Source organism: Chiloscyllium punctatum, chromosome 16 (assembly GCF_047496795.1).
Source record: "Chiloscyllium punctatum isolate Juve2018m chromosome 16, sChiPun1.3, whole genome shotgun sequence".
NCBI classification, from domain to species: Eukaryota; Metazoa; Chordata; class Chondrichthyes; order Orectolobiformes; family Hemiscylliidae; genus Chiloscyllium; species Chiloscyllium punctatum.
This window is the reverse complement of record NC_092754.1, coordinates 16134568-16156194: the sequence shown is the minus strand read 5'-3', so window position 1 is coordinate 16156194 and position 21627 is coordinate 16134568. Positions and strand designations below refer to the sequence as shown.

The window sequence follows — 21627 nt, the reverse complement described above, 5'->3', positions numbered from 1 at the left end:
TCTCAGGGGTTAGCACTGAGTCATGACTGACAAGGAGTGTTTCTGTCAAACTGAAAGAATTAAGGTACCCGTGGCTGGTGCCATATGTGAGGTGTTGGGGTGGGGGGGATAAAAGGGTAGGGGGAGAGGTGGGTTACCTTCTTTGAGTCCGACTTCTGACACAGTTTCCCTGCTTGGGGGATGGCATTTACGCTGAAGCTGTCAGGATCTTCCCGGTCTCTGATTTTCGATTCCTTTAGCAGTGAATCGAGCTTCTTCTTAGCCACACTCTCCACATGTTTCCTGTTGGCCACCGCCTATTGACAAACAGATAAGACGCAGCGTCATTAAGGCCATCCCACCTGCCAGGAAGTGGACAAGACACAAGGGAAATGTATCGAGAAAGGAAGCACAGAGTTTGGGGTGGGGAGGGGGGCAATAGTTATACGGTACTTTCCATACATCTCTTAGGTCCTGTAATAAACTACTGTATTATGGAATGGCATGGACATGCAGATTGATGAGTTCCATGCACAGAAGAACCCCCATGTTAACCATGGGAGTCTCTAATGGACAATGGAAATGGGACAGATAATCAAGCAACTCTCCATGCTTCCCTCAATTGTAACTTACAATGTCGAGTACAGGAAAATCCTGACCTTGGGGATGATAAACTAAATCCTTCATCAGTTCCGATGAAGCTATTGACCTAAAATGTTAATCCTGCATTCTCTCCCTCTCCACAGAGGATGCCTGACCTGCAAAGTGTTTCCTAGTATTGTTGGTTTTTAGTTCAGCAATCTCACTTTTTGTCTAACAGCTCGATTAGTATCAGGCTGAAGGAGCTGTGCCTTCTGCGCACTCAAACCAAATGTAGTCCCTGGACAATTGAACAGGCAATGGGCAGTAGATTAGGAGGGTGTGGGAAGGATGGGATAATGTGGAGGTTCAACTGTGTCACCATGTATTTTGATGTAGTAATATCACATTGTGGATGAAAACCTTCCCTGTGACCGGAACATCTTTTCCTCAAGCTGCCTCCACTGGATTGAAAAACAAATTGACTCTCACAACTCAAAAAGGTAGTCTTTAATTCACCACCATTCACCCTGAACGGTCTATCCTCTTGAATATAAACAGACTTGGAATCATAGGATTCTACAGGACAGAAGGGCTATTTTGTCTGTGCTGGCTCTTTGAGTTCTTCAACTAGTCCCCAAGCAACCATGGAAGCTAAGGAAATTCAGCATGACTACAAGGACTCTTACCAATTTTTACAGATATATCATAGAAAACATTCTATCTGGATGCATCCCAATCTGGTTTGGCAACTGCTTTTCCCAAGACCACAAGACACTACAGAGGGTCGCCAACACAGCCCGGTCTATCACACAAGACAAACTTCCATCCATTGACTTCATCTATACTTCTTGCTGTCTCAGGAAAGCAGCCAATATACTCAAAGACCCCTCCCACCCCAGTTATACTCTCTTCCATCAAGCAGAAGATACAAAAGTTGTAAAAACATAGAAATAGATTCAAGAACAGCTTCTTCTTCGCTTTTATTAGACTTTTGAATGGACCTGTCAAATTTTAAATTCAGTGTTGATCTTGCAGTCTGTGCACCTTCTCCGCAGCCATGACATTGTGTTCCTCATTCTCTTCCATTAGCCTAATGCACTTTGATCTGCCTATACTGCACACAAAACAAAACATTTCACTGCACCGAGATACATGTGACAATATTAAATCGAATCAAATCAAATCCAACACTCCAGCACCTTCTCCATAGGCCTGCAAATGATTCCTTTGCAAGAATTAATTAGATTCCCTTTGGAAAGCTGCTGATGAACGTGTTTCCACTGACAGTGCATTCTAGGAGAATTCAATTTGCTGTAATGAAAATGTATTCCATCTCTTCATACAGATCCTCAGCCCACTATTATTTTTGCCGTCACTCACTTCCTCTCCTGTACCAAGACAGGTGTAATAAAATGCTGTGCTGAGTTTGCCTCTCATCATGTAGTTCCATCACTGAGGGTTGTGTTTTGGGAATGTGAAAAGAGTATACCGTTTGAGTTCAATGGTTTAAAACCTCCGTACAGCAGCTGAGTGAAATTGTTCGATCTATTAACAGCCACATGAGCCAGGCTGACATTGACCCTCTTTGAAAGTTGTACTGAAATATCTATTTTAAGATTTTTACATTTGTGTACCAGGGATATTGTTTTCTCCTGGTACTCTTCCAGGAACCTTTACTGTTCTGCCAAGGACACCAGGAACTACCGGCTTGTTAGAGAGGGTGAATCTAACTGGGTGACAGCTGATTCCACATTGAGCCCCAGCATCACTTTTGTCTGGTAACGTTCCTACCTTTTCTGCTGCTCCTCCTGTCCCCTCTGCACAGTCACAACAACTACAATGTACAACAACTACACAGCCAATCTCTGACAACCGCCTCACAGCCACACACCAACAGTCTCACAAAACCACACACTCCAACAGTCTCACAAACCACACACTCCAACAGCCTCACAACCCACACACTCCAACAGCCTCACAGCCACACACCAACAGTCTCACAGCCACACACTCCAACAGTCTGACAGTCTCACAGCCACACACTCCAACAGTCTGACAGTCTCACAGCCACACACTCCAACAGTCTGACAGTCTCATAGCCACACACTCCAACAGTCTGACAGTCTCACAAACCACACACTCCAACAGTCTGACAGTCTCACAAACCACACACTCCAACAGTCTGACAGTCTCATAACCCACACACTCCAACAGTCTCACAATCCACACACTCCATCAGTCTGACAAGTCTCACAACCGCAGACTCTATCAGCTTTACAACAGCAGTAGTGAACAAAGGGAAAATTCAGCCTATGCCTCACACTCAAGGTTGGGTGAATGCTGAGTAACCTTGCAGTATCAACCTGTTATATACAGTCATGGGATGGGCACGAGATTCTGTGAATCAAAATCCTGATAGAGTCAAATTCTAAAAGTGGTCCCAAATGAGCATGATTAACTATAACTATGTACAAACAAATCAACAGTCACTTTAAACCCTAATTGGAAACCGCAGGCATCTTTATTTTGAATATGAAATTTCTACATCTCCCTCTGTTGTCAATTTTCAAATCTGGTTTGTTTTCAAATCACTGGTCCTATTCATAACAGAGAATAACTTGTTGTTTGTCAAGGAATGTATTATAATCATCTTGTTGTCTTATTCAATGGGATGATGACTCCCTGAAGTCCAACTGGCTTACTTGTGCAACAGAAATAGCTGCCTTTGTTACCAAAACTGTATTAATATTTAAACTTAACTCACTGGGTGAGAATCTTCAGGGATTGGGTGGACCCCCGGTTTTAGACCGTTTAGTCTTCAATTTACCTCAAATCGGAATACAATTGGTTGGAGTTTAAAAGTCAGCACTGTACCCAACCATCTCAGTCTTCACAATTGGGTGGGTTAGGTTACAAGGCTCCTTAATTAAAGGAACTTTCCCATTCATTGATAAAAGGTCATGCTGGTGATCTGCTGATGTGCTCCACGAATTACAAGCTGCCTGCCAAAGAAGACTCAGGCAGCAGACACAGTGGAAATCCACAAAACATACATACAACTCAACCTTAAACTCTGAAACCAAAACGTCCAATCATCAGGAATCCAAAGTCAAGCAGTCCAGTTGTAGAAAAGATTAGAGCGATATGAGTCTAGTTATAACGCAATTAAAATATATGTCTGAGACGTTATAAGATTGCAGAAGCATGTTAATAATATCCCACGGCTTAGCTTCAACACTGCACCAGACTTACTTTTAAGTTGATTGACTACCTAACAGGTAAATCCTGAAACCAGCTGGAATGTCTACCATCCATTTGAAGGTTAAACAATTGACTACCCTCTGTACAGTTAGATGATAGATAACTGGATGTTAGATCTTATTGGATTGGCTGGGTCTCGAGATGGTGACAGGAGATACTAAACAACAAATCATTTAACTTGCTTAAGAAAAGCAGACATATCTTGGACAGTACCTGTATCTGATGGAGAGAGACATCAACAGACAATGAATGAGACTTTTCACTACATTGACATCACAACAAAAGATGATACAATCTGTTTGTCATTGGGAGCACTGGGGTAACCAGATAGGGAAACCAACTCACTGCCCACTGCATCAGGGAAGAATAATATTGAGGGTCCCATGGGATTAAACAGAGGACAAAATTGATCTTTGGTTACCTTGCTGGCCAAGACAAAATGCTCCTGGATCACTGAAACAACAGGAGGCCCTTCAGCCTTTTAAGCCTATTCTGTCATTGAATTAGATCATGGCTAATCTCTCCCTCAACCCCTTTTCCGTGTCTTTGCTCCATATTCTTTCCCAACAAATGAAAGGTTCCAATGACCCCCCAAAATGTACAGCATTTTAGGAGAGAGAATTCCAGATGTTTACTGGCTTCCTGATTTTACTCCGGAATGAACAAACTAGCAGAAAATATTAAAGACAAATGGTGCCCGGTCATGTACCTAGCCCATTCACATTTGCAAATTACTAGTGAAACTGATCTCACTGCCATTTCAAAAAACACACTGTCTAAAGGTTTCCGCAGGCATTTACTTATTCAGAATATCAGCAACATCAGCTGTACATTATGGGTATGTCTAATCACACTTCTGAAGTGATTCATGCTTGATGAAGTTTTGCAATTGTTTCTGATAGGTCACACAGGTGGATAATTGGTTCAGCACTTTCCCTGGATGAATGTTCTTCCTTTACCTAAAGCACTTCACTGTGATATTAAGGGGGATTTACTGTCTGGCCCTCATTAAATTATGACTCAGCACTAGTTTCTTGTACATAGGGGTTGCAACTCTGGCTGCTTATAGATATTTTCTAATCAACCTGTTCAGCGGTGTTATTACACAGCTTTGGAGCAGGTTGAACTTGAACCCGAGCCGACTACGCTTGAAGCTTTCAGTATCTGACCTCCTTCCTCTGACTGACCCAACCCTGCCTTAGCTCACCCAACATGTGTTGAGCACCTTGCCTGTCTGCAGCCAATCAGAAAACAAACAGACTCTTTATGACCCAACTGGATGAATTCTGACTGTCAAATAGCTTTCCCTTTCCCAAAGCCAACATTTTTATCATTAATTAATCGGTTTCTTTTGGTTGTTAGGGACATCGTGTTTTGGAGATAAACCTTTAACTCCTGGAGACTCCAGGCCCATCATGGAACAGTTATCAATGTTATTATTGAATATGTAATCTCACCCTGACATCACACTCTAAGACAGAAGACCTGTTTTGTATTGAGCCAGATTAACTGGTTGAGGCTGTAAGGACATTGGTTAGGTCACTTTTGGAATATTGCATGTAATTCTGGTCTCCTTGCTACAGGAATGACGTTGTGAAACTTGAAAGGATTCAGAAAAGATCTACAAGGATGTTGCCAGGGTTGGAGGATTTGAGCTACAGGGAGAGGCTGAATAGACTGGGGCTGCTTTCTCTGGAGCATTGGACACTGAGGGGTGACCTTATAGAGGTTTATAAAATCATGAGGGGCATGGATAGGGTGAATTCCCAAGGCATTTTCCCCAGGGTAGGGGAGTCCAACACTAGAGGGCATAGGTTTAAGATGAGAGGGGGAAACATAAAAGAAACCTGAAGGGTGACTTTTCATGCAGAGTGTGGTGCGTGTATGGAATGAGCTGCCAGAGGAAATGATGGAGGCTGGTACAATTGCAACATTTAAAAGGCATCTGGATGGGTATATAAATGGGTATATATGGGCTAAATATTGGCAAACAGGATTAGATTTCTTTAGGCTATTTGGTCAGCATGGACAAGTTGAGCCAAAGATGCTGTACATTTCTATGCTTGGATGTGGCCTCCTCTATATTGGGGAGACAGGCCGCCTACTTGCGGAACGTTTCAGAGAACACCTCTGGGACACCTGGACCAACCAACCCAACCACCCTGTGGCTCACACTTCAACTCCCCCTCCCACTCCACCAAGGACATGTAGGTTCTTGGACTCCTACGTTGCCAGACCATAGCGACACGACAGCTGGAGGAAGAGCTCCTCATCTTCCGCCTAGGAACCCTCCAACCACAAGGGATGAACTCAGATTTCTCCAGTTTCCTCATTTCCCCTCCTCCCGCCTTGTCTCAGTCCCAACCCTTGAACTCAGCACCACCTTCCTAACCTGCAATCTTCTTCCTGACCTCTCCGCCCCGACCCCACTCCGGCCTATCACCCTCACCTTAACCTCCTTCCACCTATCACATTTCCAACGCCCCTACCCCAAGTCCCTCCTCCCTACTTTTTATCTTAGCCTGCTTGGCACACTCTCCTCATTCCTGATGAAGGGCTCATGCCCAAAACATCGATTCTCCTGCTCCTTGGATGCTGCCTGACCTGCTGTGCTTTTCCAGCAACACATTTTCAGCTCTGATCTCCAGCATCTGCAGTCCTCACTTTCTCCTAGTCAGCCAAGGATCATTCACTTTGGCTCTCTGGTTAACTTTTGTACTTGCATCCAGGTTAAGATTTTACACCCCCTCACTCCCTACTGCCCCCACAATATGGTTTTAGTAACACACTCAGACACCCAGTCACAGGTCACCTCAGTACTCCCTTTGAACATAGCACAGATGCTACGCTAAAGGAGAAGGTGGTCAAAGGGAATGAAGAGGAAGAGAGTGATGTAATGGCGATAGTTCAGTCAACAGTACCTTCCACTTCATATGAATGCACCATCGAGGAGGAAGAAAAGACAATAAGTACAGAATGCAGACACATGGAGATACAGAATCAGAGAAATTATGGAGCATAATAACATGGAAATTACATACAGTTACAGTAAATATACAACACATAAGCAGGTCAGTATTAATATTCTGCATAGGCATCCTCCCATCATTATCAAGGTTCTAGATTTACAAATCTAGAATTCCATATGAAATCCAGTAAGCAGTTAATGGCGATTGGAGGTTAAATGTGAGTTACGTTATTGTGTTTATGATCTGCCTATAGAAAATACTTCTCAGATCATTTTCATGAGGAAATGCTGAGTTGTAGTTGATTGTTCATTAATTGATCATTCATCCCACATGTTCTGGATTAACTAAAGTGGTTCCATTCTGTAGCTGTTGATTAGGTTCTTAAATCAGTCCTGAACCATGTTCATTATGATAACTGGGGCTTGTCCATTAACCCTTAGTGAATTAGGTTGGAATGTAATCGTCCATACATAACAAAAAAGTAAAATTTGTTTTAAAACACCAATATGGAATTCTTGCTGTATCTTCAGTAAGTAACACAACAAGAGTTGTTTTGTTCAAGGCTATATCCATGATTTTTCAATTCACTGACTCATAATAAAATTATCTTTCAATTAAGTCATAAATTAGACAGAAATGCCAAATCTCTTTTCTCTGGCAAGTTATGTTTGGCAAAGCCTTCAATTTAAGACATCATGAATATTGTTACTTTTTACAACATGGTGCAGTTTACCAGAATGCTTTTCTGGTGAATGCTCATGGCGGAAGGGACAATCTTCTGAGTAACTTATCCATTTTGCAATCACTGATGCACTGAAAACACAAATACTTCAACAAAACACTCAATCAACCTTTTGGAGGAAAATTTAGTCCAGATGGAGCGATTAGGGAAAAAAAAACTTATTCACAACCAAACAGAAAAAAATCAATCTAAAAGAACAAGACCATAAAAAGTCTTACTTCACCATATTGTGGTATCATAAGATATAGTGATGCAATCACTGACGTATGGCTCTTATTGCTGGAATGGGAGGAGGTAGTTTTGACAAAGACTCCAAGACAAAGGCACTGTGTATAATGGGAAACCAAAAGAACTCATTCTATACAAGAAAGAAATCACTGTGGGTCCCCCATGTCGTTAAAGTCGAGCCTCTTCAGTCAGTAAAATTTCTTCCACACCAGCTTTTGTTCTTAAATATCCATTCATCATGAGCTTTCAGTCATATGCTCATTTGGAGATGCAGGTTTGGCAGGCTGGAAGCTCGTGGATTTGTAGGGCTTTACTGTAACACTTAACAGAGATACATCTAATGTTTGAGAACCAACAACAGTTCAGGCTAAAAGAAGGTGAAGAGAAAATGATTGAGATGTAATTCTTTCGGATCCCCTGACAAGGGAGCTTTAACCCAGGGGATGGAGATGACCAATGAAACTGATAGGGCAGAAATGAAGGACTAGCTGACCCATATATGACTTCTTGACAACAGACAGGATGAATACCTTCCCATGGAGGGATTTCCTGCAGAGGAGAATCTAATGATCATATTCTTATTAAAAAGACAGGACATTTCAATTGTCTAACTCCACTGAAGTAGACTTTTAAAATTAATTTTACACATGTCACAGTTTCCAAATTAGGAAACAGAAACAATTTCATCTCTGGTACAGCATGAGCTAGTTCCAGAGCAAAGTTCCCTCTGTGTCTACACTATCCTATGAAACACACCTGGGATGTTTATATCAACCCATGGGATGTGGGTGTGGCTGGCTGGGCCCAGCATTTAATGCCTATCCTGAGTTGTCCTTGAGAAGGTTGGGGTGAGCTGCCTTCTTGAATCGTTGTAGATCCACATGCTGTTCGTTTGCTGCCTCTTTACATACAAATGTAAAGCTGCCTCTAACAAACACTCCACGGGCAGATGTGGCACAGCCGAATGCAGGCCAAGATGACCTCCAAAGCTCAATAAAATGCCTCAGCCTCAACTAGAATATATTGCATCAATATATCATTCTTAATTTCTTACACTAGTGGCTCTGTAGACTCTGTCTGGTTAGATTGCCAACTTAATGCTGAAATAGAGGCAGGTTTATTTTACAACCTCATGATCAAATAGGACTGAGCTAAGCCAACAGGTGGCCTGGGTTGGACGTCGCACCTGCTCTGGATGTGTACAATAACAACTCTGAATAGTTTGATTCGAAAATATCTTGGACTGAGCTAAGTCTTCCCAAACCTATGTTGCACACCAAGCACTGTGGCCATGGAGATGAACTGAATTTAATCAGTCTGCATTGAATTTGAATCCAGGAGTCAGAGGTCAAGATCCAGTTCACCAAAGTTCCCCTTTCCTCTCCTTTTCACTCTTTATGATTTTTAACAGGGACCCTGAGGATGAATATTCATTTTTAGTTAAATCAGATCAAACCGTGGTGTTTACTTCAATGAATCTCATGATGGCATCGCCTTGTCTTCCATTGGCTGGATCCACCAGAGTTTAAGTTGGTTTTAAACGGCTTCTCAACCTTTTGCTGTGACATTTCCCATTATCTGAGAGGATTTAAGTTCTTTCAGATGCACTGATCCTCTACACTAACCAGGAAAATCAACTTGACAGGGAGCTTTGAAATTATGGAAGGGTTCCCAATGACATTGAGAATTTAACAAAAAAGTGTAATTATCTTTCAATTTGCTCATGTGCTACTCACAATCCTTCTCCTCTTTTCACCACATCTTTACATCGTCCCCCGCATCAGCTTCAACAAGCATCTGAACCGTTAATAAACATCACAAAGGATTGTGCAAGATCGGATAATTACAGTCTTTTGTCTTTACATTTGTCTTTACATAATGGGGTAGCGAACGTCCATTCCTATCTTTCAAATGATTGCAGATAAAATTAAAGCAGTTTTCTTCATCCCAACACCCACTCCCCCCAGAGGCATCTGCTTCAAGAGCTCGGTTTATATTTTCCACTTACATCTCCATTCATCAACTTGCAGTCATCCTCGATTTCATCGGCACTGTCTTCATCCGACACCTCACCTTCTTCTGCATCATCACTGATATTCGCAGGGAGTTTCTTTCCCTAATAGACAGAACCAGGAAAATGGATAAATAAGTGAGCAACGGGAAGGAAAGAATGAAAATGGAGTTAGGGACAAAAAGGTTGAAGAGGAATTAAAGGAATGAGAACAAAAGAAATGGAAGATAGCTACAAAAGAACAATGGAGATGTGGAAGAGAGATAAGAAAGACAGGGAGAGAGAAAGAGTTGGGAAGGGGAAGAGAAAGATGGGAAAAAGAAGGGGAAAGTGTGAATGGGGTGAAGGAGAGTGCTGGGAATGAGGTAAAGGGAGAGGCTGAAAGATGACAGCTGGGAAAGAGGGAGAGAGAGAAAGAAAGCAAAAGTGTGAGAGATGGAAAAGAAGGAGAGAGGGTGAGAAAAGAAGGAAATATAGATATAGAAAAGAGGGGAAGAGAGGAAAGGACATGAAGTGGAGAGAACAGGATATAGGAAAGATTGAGAGAGACACAGGAAGAGAGGACAATATCAGAGATTTAACTAAGTCACAATGGCCATAAACAAACTTTAGAAGCTTTAGCTGAAGCCTCTGAGTCTAACCTGATTTGTCAGAAACCCTACTCTGTATTGTAGGAGTGACCTGGAAAGTGGAGAATGTGGACAAATCATGGGGACAGCTTCACTTACAGTGATTGTTGGTCGAAGACATGTCAACAGGGATAGAAGGCTCTGTGGGGAGTAACCTTGTAAGTAAGAAGATGTGCACCATAGGCTGAAACACCATGTCATAGAGTACTTTGAATTTCATCATTTACAGATTCAAATATATTGGCTTTCTACCATTATATGAACCCTTCAGCAATGTCCTTCCAGATTTAGCAATGTCCACATCTAGCCTAAAGGCAATAAGGCCAATACAGTTTAAAAGGTCCTGATTTGATACCTAGACTGAGTGGTGCTTTGCTGAAAACCAATGCAGGGTGAATATGACTCACTATCATTGTTTAACCCTGAGAAACCGCCTGAGGAGAGACATCTCCCTGAGTTGGCAGGAGAGAGAGAGTGGACGAAATGTGGATGGAAAGCGTACTGTTAGAAAAGAAATAAATTCATTAACACATGTTCTGATTCATTGCATTCATACAGCTGTTGTTTCATTGTCGGCAAATAGAATCACCTTGTTTCTATTTAAAAAAATCACATTGCTTAAGTGACCCAATTTTTTATCTGAATCAATTTCATTATGTGTAAAATTTACATCAGCCCTGAGGTTTGAGCATAAATCAACGCGTCCCCAATCTCTCCAGCGCTGCCTGATTTAGATCAGATGAAATGGTACACAGAGTAACAGTCAACCTCGATGACATCTCATTGTCTCTTCCATTCTCATTTCCATCTCATCAAGATCATTTGATAGCCAGCCATGCATAAGACAACAGATATTACAGCTTCAGAAAGCACATGGTGATGAATTTTAAGTAAGGAAGTCACGAGGATCCTCATGATCAAGGAAGAAATGAAGTGTGGAAGAAATCAGCGGAGAGTAAGACTGGGGTCATATGTGGAATCGAGGGACAGGTAGACCGAAGGATTCAACTGCTTTCATTGATTTGTGCTTCAATAACAAGGGGTTCATTCTGGTGATTATCACTGGTAGAATAAGAGAACGTTACACCTAATTCACAGCACAGAAACTGGGCAATTGGCCGAACTGGTCTGTTCCAGAGTCTATATTCTACATGAGATTCCCCCCAGTCCTATCTTGCCTTTGTTTCCCCCAATCCGTTTCTTCGTCATTTATGTCCCGAACCTTCCTTCGAATGCACCAAAACTCTCTGCTTCAATCATTCTATGTGGCAGTGAACTTCATTATTTTCAGTACTCTCCATGCAAAGAAACTTTTCCTCAAGCTTGTTTTAAAGACTTTGCAATAATTATCATCTGGAAATTGGAGATTTCCTAATCTTCTGGTCAGCACACTATCTCAATAAAAATCTGGTCATCATTTTATTGTCTGCTGTTGGAACCTGCTATGTATAAAATGTCCATTGGATTTCTTATACTACAATCATAACTAAATTTCAAAAACAACTCATTGTTGGAATGTGCTGGATATATGAAAGGCATTTAATAAATACTTTTGTTTGCTTTTAAATAGGATCCTTTAATTACAGGTGGAGAGGGAAGGAAAGAAGGACAGAAGAAATTTAGCAACATGAGCAAAAATAAATTGACTGCTTTCTTTTTCTCAAATTGGATTCAGATAAAATGTAATAGTCCTACAATCAGTCTTTGTAGGAGACATGTTAGTAATGACCCCATCAAGTCTTGCTAAATATTAATGAAGGTTTGATTGCCTACATACCTTTACAAGAATCTTGCCCTTCAGGCTATCAGGTGAAGGAAGTTGAGTCACATCATCCACATGCACTGAAGACACATCAAGTTTATCGCCCAAGATCTCGCATAGGTACTGAGCCATCTTCTTCTGCTGGGGGACGCTGCAGTGGTTTTCAATGGAGAGAATAACTGGATATCTGGAATTCAGATTCAAACCAAACATTCAGCACAGAGTTATAAAACTTTCAAACCACAATGTTACTTCAAAATGGCCTTTGACTGCTCTGGAATGTGGAACTATCAAAATATTGGTGTAGGAGGTGCTCTTTTCCACATGGGGCTGTCGAAGGATGCTGTATGTAACCTGTTCCACACTTGTACTGGGAGATGAGACAGGGTTGAGGGTACTGTACTCTTTATCTAATCCAGGCTGTATCTGAACTTTATATTTTTTATTTACTGAATGCAAATCCCTGGAGCCAAGCAATTGCCTCCTCAATTGCTGAGTTTAAGGTAATTAGTCCTTCACTTAGTCTGAGGAAGGAACACTCCTTGATCATGTGTATTAGTGTTTGTGTCTGTGCACAGGTGCAGAAGGGTTTTGTACTGGGGTCCCAGAAGTAGAGGGGCTACACAGGGGACCTAACTTGTCCTATTAGGCAAGGACCACTCTCAGCAGTGTAGTTTAAAGCCTGCTGTTCAACAAATGACATTTGTCACAAGGAATGCATTAGTGACTTCCTTTGTTTTCCACTCCTTAATCCATGGAGGCCTGATTGTGGATCTTGCTCAGGGGATTTGTTCAAGGGGTGCTGAGACAGAAGGTGGGAAGTTGCAGATTGATCTTGTCATTTCAAGTGGGAAGTGAGACACACCATCGATGGTTTCAATCTGCTTCTGTGTTTTTGTTAGAAAAATTTGCCCTGACAGCAATTGTGAGGCAGTGTAGGGGGACCATCACTGTGTAGCTAACCTCTCTGCACCTGTATGTTAATAGATCACATGACTATATGAGATATAAAGTCCCTTGGTACCTCTGTTAGGACTGGGTCTTCTGCTTCTTTCAGTTCATCTGCTGCTGAGAAATCTAGATCAGGGTCAACGTATCCGAATCTCAATACTCACTCGGACTTTGCAAAGGCGTACTTGTTGATAGTTTCAATCACATCTCGGAACAGGATCTTGGAGGTGAGTGTGTAACCATGGTGAACAATGGGCTCTCCATCTGGTCCATCCCAACAGTCAACTACAAGACAACATCATCACTTACAAAAAACAGTGCATAAAATACTGGCCTTTGTTGACCACACCGCAGACAGAACCGCAGAATCCTTATCTTCAGTTCTATTCAGGGCTATGTTCCTTCTTATTTCTGTAATCTCCTCCAGGATTGAAAACCTCCAAGACACTGGCTGTCCTATAATATTAGCTGTTGGAACATCTTCAGTTCTCCACTTTTAACTGCTTCACACCTACAGCTGCCTATGCAGTAATTCTCTCCACATCTCTCTGTTTCTCCAGACTTCTCTCTCCCCCTTTAAGGTGTGTGAAATATCAGTCATTGAGTATGCTCAAGAAGGAGATCAACAGATTTCTAGCTATTAAAGACATCAAGGACTGTATGACTAGTGCATGAAAGTGGCACTGAGGTAAAAGATCAGCTATGATCTATTTTAACCGTGGAACAGACTCAAGAAGCTGATTGGTCTACTTCTGCTCCTATTTTCGACGTGTAGTGATCGGAAACATGGCCAAGGTAGATCTCATTGGCTATGAGATTATTGATTGGGGTTGTTAACCTGGGCCAGTCAGGGAGCCCTGGCTGACAGACAGAAACAGGACACTTTGCTGCTCTTTCCCCATATATAGTGGGTTTTTTGTGAACTGCTGTTTTCTGTTTATTGTTAACTGTATTTCATACTGTTTAAAAAAATCTTTTAAAATAAACAGGAAACAGGCTGTCCTAGAGGTGGCTGGAAGGTGTGTCAGGGTGGACCGAGAAACGGAAGGGACATGGGGTGGACCGAGAGATGGAAGGGACATGGGGCGGGCTGAGAGATGGAAGGGGTGTAGGACCGGACCGAGAACTGGAAGGGACATGGGGCGGGCTGAGAGCTGGAAGGGACATGGGGTGGAAGGAGCCGGAAGGGACATGGGGCAGACCGAGAGCCGGAAGGGGCTTAGAGGCGGGCTGCTTTAGAGTGGCCAGATGCTGGGAGGGACGGGTGGTTTGCTCTGTTGCCAAGAGTTTCTGTGATAGATCCACTGTTCTATTGTTCGATTTATCAAACTGTCTGTGTGTGATTGTGATCATTGTTTCCTTCATGATAATGTCAAGTGGTATTTGAGGTTACCTTGTTTCCCTGTGAACTGGTTGAACGATGGGGTTTGGGGTCTGGCTTTGCTGTCCCTTTCCCCTGTAAATTGCTGTTTCTTGTATACGCCTATTCATGTTAAGTGTTTGTTTGTAATTTGTACTGGTTAATAAAACTTTTAAAAATGTACAAACAGGAGATTCAGATGGTGTCCTCAGTATTGGGACTGGCTTTGACAGGCTGGTCACAGTCCATGTGTAAATGAAGGGTGACAGGATACTGGCCTCTGTGTAGACATTTCACTATTGGTTACATGACATCCTCAGAGTTTTACTGTGAAAAGTGTTGATTAAGCATTGCTGAAATCTTAAAAATATCCCAGAAAGTTTCCAGATATGCCGCAAATTTCCCCTTCAAATGCAATGTGGTCAGTCCGTCACCAACAGCAAGTGCAGATGAGCATAGCTTTCAGTAGCACTCACAATCCTCAGCTACGGACTGCTTGTGGCCTCTGTTAGGGGAAGGAGTTAATTGAAGTGCTCTCCTACAAAATGCAGTGCAATTTTATATCGGTCAGCTGCTTAATGATGCTGTAGGTGGCTGTTCTTAGGACTGGTTTCATCTCCTTTAACAAGGTGAACCTCCAAATGCAGGTTATAATTAAAGTCATTCTGGCAGCATCTGTCAAGAGAGAGAGACAGAAACAGAATTGATGTTTTGAGCCTGGGTAAGAGGAGTCACACCAGACTCGAAACATTGACTCTATTTCTCTCCGTAGATGCTGCCAGACTTGTTGAGTTTCTCCAGCATTCTTTATGTTTGTTTCAGGATTCCAGCATCTGCGGTATTTTGCCTTTATTGTTGCAAAAGTTATTCTTTTTCTGAATACTTATCTGTGGAAAGTCCAGTTATGGCAATACACCATATTGCCCAGCACTTCTGCAGTATCTAATATACAGTATAACTGAAAGAGCTGAGAGTACAATGCTTGTTTAGTTGCTGCTGTCAAGATAACTGCTACCAATTTACTATAATGACAACCCTAATTTCAGAAAATTGCACCCCTTTTGTGCTGACTGTTTTAGTGGAGAAATTAATGTCCATTGTAGTAAGCGTTGTGATGACTGAACTGTCACTGATTATGGATCATATGTCAGGAGATAACACAATAATGTTATGACAGTAACATCCTTTGATATGAATTTGCTTTGTAGGCATTCCCTTACTTGCTTTTCAACAGATAGGATCTTTGTAACATCTTGGATCCTCTGTTTCTGCCCAAGTTAAACCGAAGACACTTTAACTGCAACTTTTGAGGATGTGATTAATAATTATTTCTTTAGGATTAAATGAGAAGGACAAACTGACATTTACAAAGCACCTTTCATACCTTTCAATTTCCCAAAGTAGTTTACAGTCAAGAAAATACATCATTGTAGTGTTGTCACTGTTGTAACATGAAGCACAAACAATAGTTTGTGCACAGAAAACTCCCAGAAATAGTATTATTTTATTGACCAGATAATCTGTTTCTATTGGTATTGGTTGAGAGATAAACAGTGACCAAAACACAGGGGAGAACTTCCCACTTCATCACAGGAATTTTTCACAGTCACCTACGAGGGCGAACAGCATTGCAACATATCAGCACCTTGGACAGCGTTGCACTTTCAATAAAGCACTGGAGTGTCAGCTGAGATTATGTGAGACTTTGGAGTGTGCTCTGAACCACAACCTTCTGAATCAGAGGCATCTCAGCCACAACTGACAGATTTTTTTAAAAAGAAAGGATGTGTTAAGTAGTGAAGACTGTAATGAAACTAGCACCTAATGTTGTATAAGGCAGCACTTTGCTGTAGTATCTCTCACCCCCACCCACCTAGGGAATGTAAGCAACATTGGTCTTACCTTCAACACAGCGACATCCCGTCTGTAGTACCCAAGCATACATGTCCACTCGGGACTGTGACATTAGTTGGTCCCCCATCAGGTAGGTGTTGTGAGAGGAGGCAATGTAGTAGTTACACATAGGCTGTGTCATATCCTGGCTCACTTTGTAATGTTCAGGGTTAAAGATATCACCTGCTGGACTTCTCATGTAGTTTGTGAAACCTATGGGATTGAAGAAAACATCATTGCACTTATGAAAGAGTCAATGATAAATGGATTTAACTAAAATCAGCTCTCGGGACAGTAGTTAGAAAACCTTTCACCATTCAAAGAGGGGTAGAAGTGAGGAACTCTGTCTCACAAAGGTAACAGATGGTAATTCAATTTGTCATTTAAAATCTGAAAAAATAGCTTTTGTTGTTACACAAGGATATTACAGGATATGGAGTGTAGGCAAGTGGATGGGATGATATTAGAAAGCAGCCATGATCGGACTGAATGACAGCCCAGGTTCAAGGGCTGAATGGTGTTCTCCTATCCTCGTGTAAGATTATCAATAACTAACATAATAACTGGAAGATAACAGGAGGCTGGAGATTGGAGCTTCTCTGTATTGGATCAAACACCCAGAGTTGAGTATTACATGGTGAGGGACTACACCTCTGGGAATGGCATTGCTCCAGTTTTACACACACCATGCACCCAAACCCCCTCCCACTGCCTCCTACCCTGGCCAATATTATTTCTAAATATTGGCTGATAGGCTTTTTCTCCTGTTGATTCAGCAATTTGTTTTTACAATCAATACAAGAATGTGCAATGTTATTCAGCATCAGAACAGGAAAGCTCTGATCCAGACTCAGTTTGTAGCCAGTAAGATGATGACAGTGACAAACATTGAGCATTGTTTTATTTTTTTAAATAACGTAATTAGTATCCTGTTGGAAAAACTCAGTGTAAATGTGTGAACATGTAATCATGCATGTATGTTTATGAGTGTATGTGTGTGAGAGAGACAGTGAGCTGATATTGGGATAGGTACAAGGTTCTCCTGTGATGCTGCTCATGAGGGTACGTGTCTGCTAACATCCACCATCCTCCAGAGATATGAGGAATGGCTACGTGGGTAATGCACCAGAGAATGGGCAGTGCCAATGGAACTGTAGCCTCAATGAGGAGTTATTGAGAGTTAGGGTTAGAGTTAGGGGAAGTGTTAGGATTAGGTGGGTGAAAATGCAAACTTACCATCAATCCCAAGGACCCCTTGCTTCCTGTTCTCTGGGCATGGCTCAAATTTATCAATGATCTCCAGGCAATGTTCCTTTGTAACATTGGTCATCTAATGAGGAAAGTGCAAGAAATGAGAGTGGTTCACACAGTCATTCACCATCCTGCTTTGTCTCTCATTACACTGCCTGCTCTCCACTCAAACAGTGGCATGTTTAATCACAGAGGATGGTTCTAATCCTGTCGCTCCATGTTGTTGTTCTGATTACTCACAGCCACTGAAGCTTTGACACTATTAAGGTCTATCGATCGACAGAAAGATAATAAGGTTGTTCTTGACGACAGGGGTGCTGATTGCAAGCTGTAGGGCTCTCTGTGCTTCTCTATGTCTGATCTCTTACATAAACAATCACGGAGGGCTATAGGAATCTGTACGTCCAAAGCTGTCAGGTCCTTGCATGTTATACTAATCATGGTTATGTCTTAAATTACTCTCATATATTAACACAACATGTTATTTTCTGAAAGCAAAATAGAAATAAAAACTATTTGCTAATTAAACCTGTGCACCCATTACACACTGCTCTAACTTTTTAAGGGAAGAATCTGAAGTGAAGGCCCAAGGTCTGTGGAGCAGGGGACATCCAAGTGGACAGTGGAAAAATTCAATGAATACTTTGGATTTCTAAAAGATAGGAAGATGGACTGACAGTGGGAGGAGGGAAACTCCAATTGGACTGAGTCAGGATAGGAGATGGCACAATTATAATATTAACAAAACCTACAATCAAAGTATATTGCAAAATAAGCAATCATCGTTGTACAGTTTTCCAAAACAGTTAATTTCTGACATAAAATTAAAATGGAAAACTTCCTAATTTAAGGCAGGATTTCACCAAAGTTCAAAAATTTTAAAAAGTAGAGTTTGCAAACATTCTGAATAATCTCTGAAAATAAGAGGCATGTTTTCCACAGAGCTGATCAGATATTGGTATTTACTCTGGGTAAATATTGATGTCAACTGGTTAACAGTCAATATGCACATTTTCAATATTGACATCAAATAGTTAAATATCGATATATTGACATAGACTGAGTGCTCTAGTAAAGTGCCAACACAGAGAAGATGGATGGAATGGCCTCATCCCAATACTGTAAACATATTTTTATCGTTCTGCCCCTTACCACTACAGCTCCAGCTCTCATCCATACATTAGGCAACAGTTTGATAATGCCACATTGACATTTGTTGCGAAGGACACTGAAGGGTGACGGCTTAATGGTATTATGGCTAAAACAGTTAATCCAGCGAGTTGGTAATGTTCTGGTGACTGAGGCTTGAATACTGCCATGACAGACGTTGGAATTTTAATTCAACAAATATCTGGAATTAGGAGTCTAATGATGATGAAACCACTGCTGATTGTCAGGAAAGACATATCAGGTTCACTAACATCCTTTTGGGAAAGAAATAAATTACTGCCCTTACCTGGTTTGGCACCAGACCAACAACAATGTGTTGACACTTTACTGCCCTCTGGGCAATTAGGGATGAGGAATAAGTACTGGCATGGCCAGTGATGCCCACATCCCATGGATGAATAGAACTTTACCTCAATCTGGTTCATGAGGGTACCTGTCTCCCACAAAACAAATGCCTGTGCAAGAATTCATCACACCTCAGTTCCTTACAGGGTTTCACACAATGAGATACTTTTAGATTGTTTGTATATGTGGGGAAGCAAATCAATAGTAGCAACATCATGCAAGCAGCAATGAGACAAATGAATGGCTCATCTGCCTTTGATTAATAGAGGTGCCTGACCTGAGCTTTAGCAGAACATACTGTCCTGCCAATAGGTCCAAGCAGCCTGTGTCCTTTCACTTCCATCTGAACAGGTAGATCGGGGCCTGAGTTTAATTCCTAACTGGGAGTGCAGTGTGGTCAGTACACATTCGAGTCATAGAGACATTGAGATGTACAGCCTGGAAACAGACCCTTCAGTCCAACCTGTCCGTGCCGACCAGATATCCCAACCCAATCTAGTCCCACCTGCCAGCACCCGACCCCTATCCCTCCAAACCCTTTCTATTCATATATCCATCCAAATGCCTCTTAAATGTTGCAATTGTATCAGCCTCCACCACATCCTCTGGCAGTTCATTCCATACACATACCACCCTCTGTGTGAAAAAGTTGCCCTTTAGGTCTCTTTTATATATTTCCACTCTCACCCTCAACCTATGCCGTCTAGTTCTGGACTCCCCCACCCCAGGGGAAAAGACTTTGTCTATTTACCCTGTCCATGCCCCTCATAATTTTGTAAACCTCTATAAGGTCACCCTCTCAGCCTCCGATGCTCCAGGGAAAACAGCCCCAGCCTGTTCAGCCTCTCCCTATAGCTCAAATTCTCCAACCCTGGCAACAGTCTGGTAAATCTTTTCTGAGCAATTTCAAGTTTCACAACATCTTTCCGATAGGAAGGAGACCAGAACTGCACGCAATATTCCTACAGCGGCCTAACCAATGTCCTGTACAGCCGCAACATGACCTCCCAACTCCTGTACTCAATACTCTGACCAATAAAGGAAGGCATACCAAACGCCTTCTTCACTATCCTATCTACCTACGTTTCCACTTTCAAGAAGCTATGTACCTGCACTCCAAGATCTCTTTGTACAGCAACACTCCCTCGGACCTTACCATTAAGTGTATAAGTCCTGCTAAGATTTGCTTTCCCAAAATGCAGCACCTTGCATTTATCTGAATTAAACTCCATCTGCCACTTCTCAGCCCATTGGCCCATCTGGTCCAGATCCTGTTGTAATCTGAGGTAACCCTCTTCGCTGTCCACTACATCTCCAATTCTGGTGTCATCTGCAAACTTACTAACTGTACCTCTTATGCTCGCATCCAAATCATTTATGTAAATGACAAAAAGCAGAGGACCAAGCACCGATCCTTGTGACAGGCACAAGATCTCCATGGAGACGTTTTGGGGAACATCTTGGCGCAGTGACACAATAAAGACTAAATACGGAAGGAAATTTTATTTTCTCAGAATGGCTACTTTTATAAAATGGCCCATCCATGCCCCTCATAATTTTGTAACAAGACTTTAAATTCCAGGTGATCCTCCTCTCCTCCCCTCACTCAGTCACCTATGACCTCAACTTGGAATGGCACCTCTGTACCACCTACCCCTCAGTAATGGTCGTCAGAGGAAGGGGTTTTCTGACCCCACAAATTCTGACCAACTACAGTCAAGGTGCAAGGTGGTCACGTCTCAGTGTTTGTGACAAATGTGCCATCCACAAATGTGTCAGCTAATAGACTATTACATGGCGCAAATGGTAAGGCTCACTTCAGAAAACAGGGTGACGGTACAGAGAGTTGGATAGAAGCACACAGAGAGAAAAGGAATGAGAATAGGAAAGAGACACATAAAAAGAGAGTGGAAGAGACAAGGAAAGAGAAAGAGAGAGGGACAGAGACTCTTATGTGCCTTCCAACTTCAAGGGTCCATCCGCCATCTTGAATTGGATGGCAGGCACACACATTGGTCGCCAACTGGCCAAATCCAGAACAAATCAAGGTTGGGTGACTGTTCCTGATGCAAAGTGTTGTCAAGCACACCATTTGAACCTGGGGTTCAGGTGTTCAGCCAAAACACAAAATCCTGCCCTTTTTGATTGTAAGTCTGAGGGTGGGGATCTGGGGGCCAGTCAACAGGGGGGTGCTGCCAGAGGCAGAGGTTGGGGCTGGAGGAGGAGCAGGAATGAAACTTGTGCTCACACCAAAAACAGGCACACAGCCAGCAATGTTTACTCTATATCTTCAGGGCGACCAAGATGGAGCTTGACATTAAGGTCTATCTTATGTTTAGTGAAAGATGGAATCTTAGTAAATGAGGGAGAAAGGGACATATCAAATGGCCTCAATTAAGCTTAGGGTTTAAAAGCCTTATTTGGTCGGTGGGAGGAAAGGGTGAAGTCAGTGAAGAAGACTTACAATAAGTTGCTTTGATTTCAGTCAAAGTGC

At 42.1% G+C, this 21627-nt stretch overlaps 1 protein-coding gene across 4 annotated transcripts in view; it reads right to left on the bottom strand.

The window, feature by feature from the left end:
* Positions 1 to 21627, bottom strand: part of plch2a (phospholipase C, eta 2a) — a 155159-nt gene that overhangs the window by 68902 nt on the left and 64630 nt on the right. For all 4 annotated transcript variants that reach the window (XM_072586297.1, XM_072586294.1, XM_072586295.1 and 1 more), the window contains 6 exons: positions 17604 to 17697; positions 16377 to 16580; positions 13279 to 13399; positions 12179 to 12350; positions 9770 to 9877; positions 138 to 296 (listed from right to left, as the gene is read on the bottom strand). In XM_072586297.1, the coding sequence (XP_072442398.1) occupies positions 138 to 296; positions 9770 to 9877; positions 12179 to 12350; positions 13279 to 13399; positions 16377 to 16580; positions 17604 to 17697 (858 nt within the window). The remainder of the gene's footprint in view (positions 1 to 137; positions 297 to 9769; positions 9878 to 12178; positions 12351 to 13278; positions 13400 to 16376; positions 16581 to 17603; positions 17698 to 21627) is intronic.